The sequence below is a fragment of the Emiliania huxleyi genome (assembly GCF_000372725.1).
Source record: "Emiliania huxleyi CCMP1516 chromosome Unknown EMIHUscaffold_1344, whole genome shotgun sequence".
NCBI classification, from domain to species: domain Eukaryota; phylum Haptophyta; order Isochrysidales; family Noelaerhabdaceae; genus Emiliania; species Emiliania huxleyi.
Genome location: NW_005201245.1, coordinates 1 through 2,498, shown reverse-complemented (window position 1 = coordinate 2,498; position 2,498 = coordinate 1). Strand labels below are relative to the sequence as shown.

Sequence of the window (2,498 nt, the reverse complement as noted above, 5' to 3'; positions counted from 1 at the left end):
CGACCCCGGAAAAGAAGAAGGAAAAGTCAGGCGGCCATCGGAAATCGGGCCAAAGGTCCTTTATCGGATGCAGCCGCGAAGGATCTCCACGGCGAACCTAGGCCCCACTTAGACGGAGGCCTCCCGTGACGACAGGCTATCGAGGCACCCGCGGCGGCCCGAGCCCCCCCGGCGGCGGCGGCCGAGGCCCACGCCGACGGCCGAGAAGGCGCGCCGGCGGGCGGAGGCCCCCGCGGCAGAGGCGCGCGCGGCGGCAGAGGCGCGCGCGGCGGCAGAGGCGGCGGCCATTCCGATTGCTACGCCCATTCAAGGCTGGCGGCCTCCGAGCTATAGCCAGTCGCAAGTCTCCTCCACCGCCATGCCGATCGTTCGCGGCGAGCCTGTCGAGGACGGCGAGATCGTGCCGAGCTCGAACCTTGTAGCAGAGTTGCAGAGCCTCGCCGCGCTCCACCGCTCCGGCGCTCTCTCCGACGCCGAGTTTTTGGCGGCAAAGGCGCGCATCTTAGGAGGGTCTGAGGCTCAAGGGTCTGAGACTCTGGTCTGAGACTCTGGCACTCGGTCACGGCCATGAGCCTTCTAAGATCGGGTCAGGCACCCGCCCGACAGGAAACGAAAATCCACCTTTTCAGGGGGTCTCGGGCGCGGGGTCGGCGGGGCAGAGCCCCGCGGAGAAAAGTTGCTATTCATTTCATACAGGCAACATGAACATCCCCCAACCGTGGTTTCTCATCGTGTATCTAGATTCTAGCTAACACCCACACGACTACCGACTAGCGACTACGGCTTTACCAGTCTACTATACTACTGGCGTCTACTTAGTCCCTCAGAACGGGAACGGGAGCACAAACGCGCCGCCCGCGGCGTTCTCGCGCTCCGCCATTCGCTCCGCCAGGCCGGGGACATCATAGTGTGACGCCCAGCGAGGGGCGTGCCTCTCCATGATCGAATGCGCGAGTGCGCATTCACACACTCCAACTCCGAGATATTACGTCACGTAAAAGCAACTCGATTGCTTTTACGTGATTACGCGGCGCGCGGCTATAAGCGCCGAGAGCGCGGATATATTTGCTATTTGGGAGCTATTTGATTGCGTCGCTATTTCGGGCGTATCGGCGCGCCGACGGTCGCCGAAGGGTTGTAGTCTATTCCTGAACAACTTTTGTCAGTCACCAAGGCCGCGCGCGCCGCGCGGCTCCTCCTTACCGCCCACGCACCCGACGGTGCGTGGAGCACTACATCAGCCCTTCGAGTTCGCCGGCGAACTGGCGAACTGGTTCGTGAACTGGTTCGGTGAACTCGCGGTTCGTTCGGTTTCGGAGTTCGCTCTGGACGGCATCCCCTTGGTTCGCTGCATCGGTTCGGTCGTTCGCCCTTGGGTGCCCGAACCCTCGAACTAGTTCGTGAACTCGAGCCTTTTCTTTTCTCCTCCCCCCCCCCCGACCCGCTTCACACCCGCAGGCCGAGGAAACCAGGGAAGTTCGTCTGAACTGCGAACGAACCGCGAACGAACCGCAATATGTATTTTTTGGCTCTGCAGGCCTGTATAGTCCCTGGTTGCCTACTAGAGGCCTAGTATGCCTGGACGCCTCGGGGAGCCCCCGTCTCCCCCATTCTATTCGCCAGTCAGCACGCACGGCGCCCAGGCACCACAGGGCGGCCCTGCTCACAGCGCAGCCGGCACCATCGGGACCCTGTCCTCTTCAGTGGTCCGCGGCGGGCGGCGGCGCACCGGGGTAGTCGCGCCCGTAGTCCGCTAGATTGCAGACTGTCGCGGACCGTCAGAACTGTGCTAGTGCCGCCTGTGTATATGGGCACCTGAGATTGAGGGCCAGACCGCGTCCGCACGCGCGCACGTGGCGCAGTTGCGCGAGTTCGTTCGTTCAGCGCGGCTCGTGGCTGAACTGCACGCCGAACGAACGAACTTTTGACGCCGATTTTCTTTTTTTCCTAAGTTCGAACGGAGTTCACGAACGTTCGTTCGTTTTCGCAGTTCGCGCCTTCCACAGCCGGCGCGGTCCGTTCAGTTTCGAGGTTCGGGCTGGGCCCCGCCGGCTGCGTTCGTTCGAGTTCGGAGTTCGCGAAATCCGCGCGAACTCGAAGGGCTGGGGGACCTTCGGAAAATTCTTTTTTTGTAAAACACGCCAATACCTGGGTACCCGGTACCCGCCGGGCGTTCTACGGCGAGCCACTCTGCATGGCAGCAATGGAGGCCAACAAATCCTTGGACGAGATCATAAAGGAAAAGTCGAAGTCCAAGGCCGGCAGCAGCGGCAAGAACGAGCTCACGGCCGATGTCGCAAAGCGCAGCAAGGCGCAGCGCGCAGCCAAGGCTGCCAAGGCGCGAGGCATGGACGTCGACGCGCCGGCTGCGCCGATTGTGAAGCCCCGCAAGAAGGGCGGGGCCTCGGGCGCCAAGGCCAAGATCGGCGCCAAGCGGGTCGGAAAAGCCGCCGGCGCGAAGACTGCGGCAGGTGGCTCCAAACAGGGCAGGTCGCTCC

General features: G+C 62.9%; 1 protein-coding gene across 1 annotated transcript in view; it reads left to right on the top strand.

Annotated features, from left to right (window-relative positions):
• Positions 1–824, top strand: part of EMIHUDRAFT_447033 (hypothetical protein) — a 2,839-nt gene extending 2,015 nt beyond the window's left edge. Inside the window, exon 4 of the mRNA XM_005788483.1 lies at positions 136–824. Coding sequence (XP_005788540.1) covers positions 136–544 — 409 coding nt within the window. The 3' untranslated portion in view covers positions 545–824. The remainder of the gene's footprint in view (positions 1–135) is intronic.
• Positions 825–2,498: the final 1,674 nt, after the last annotated feature.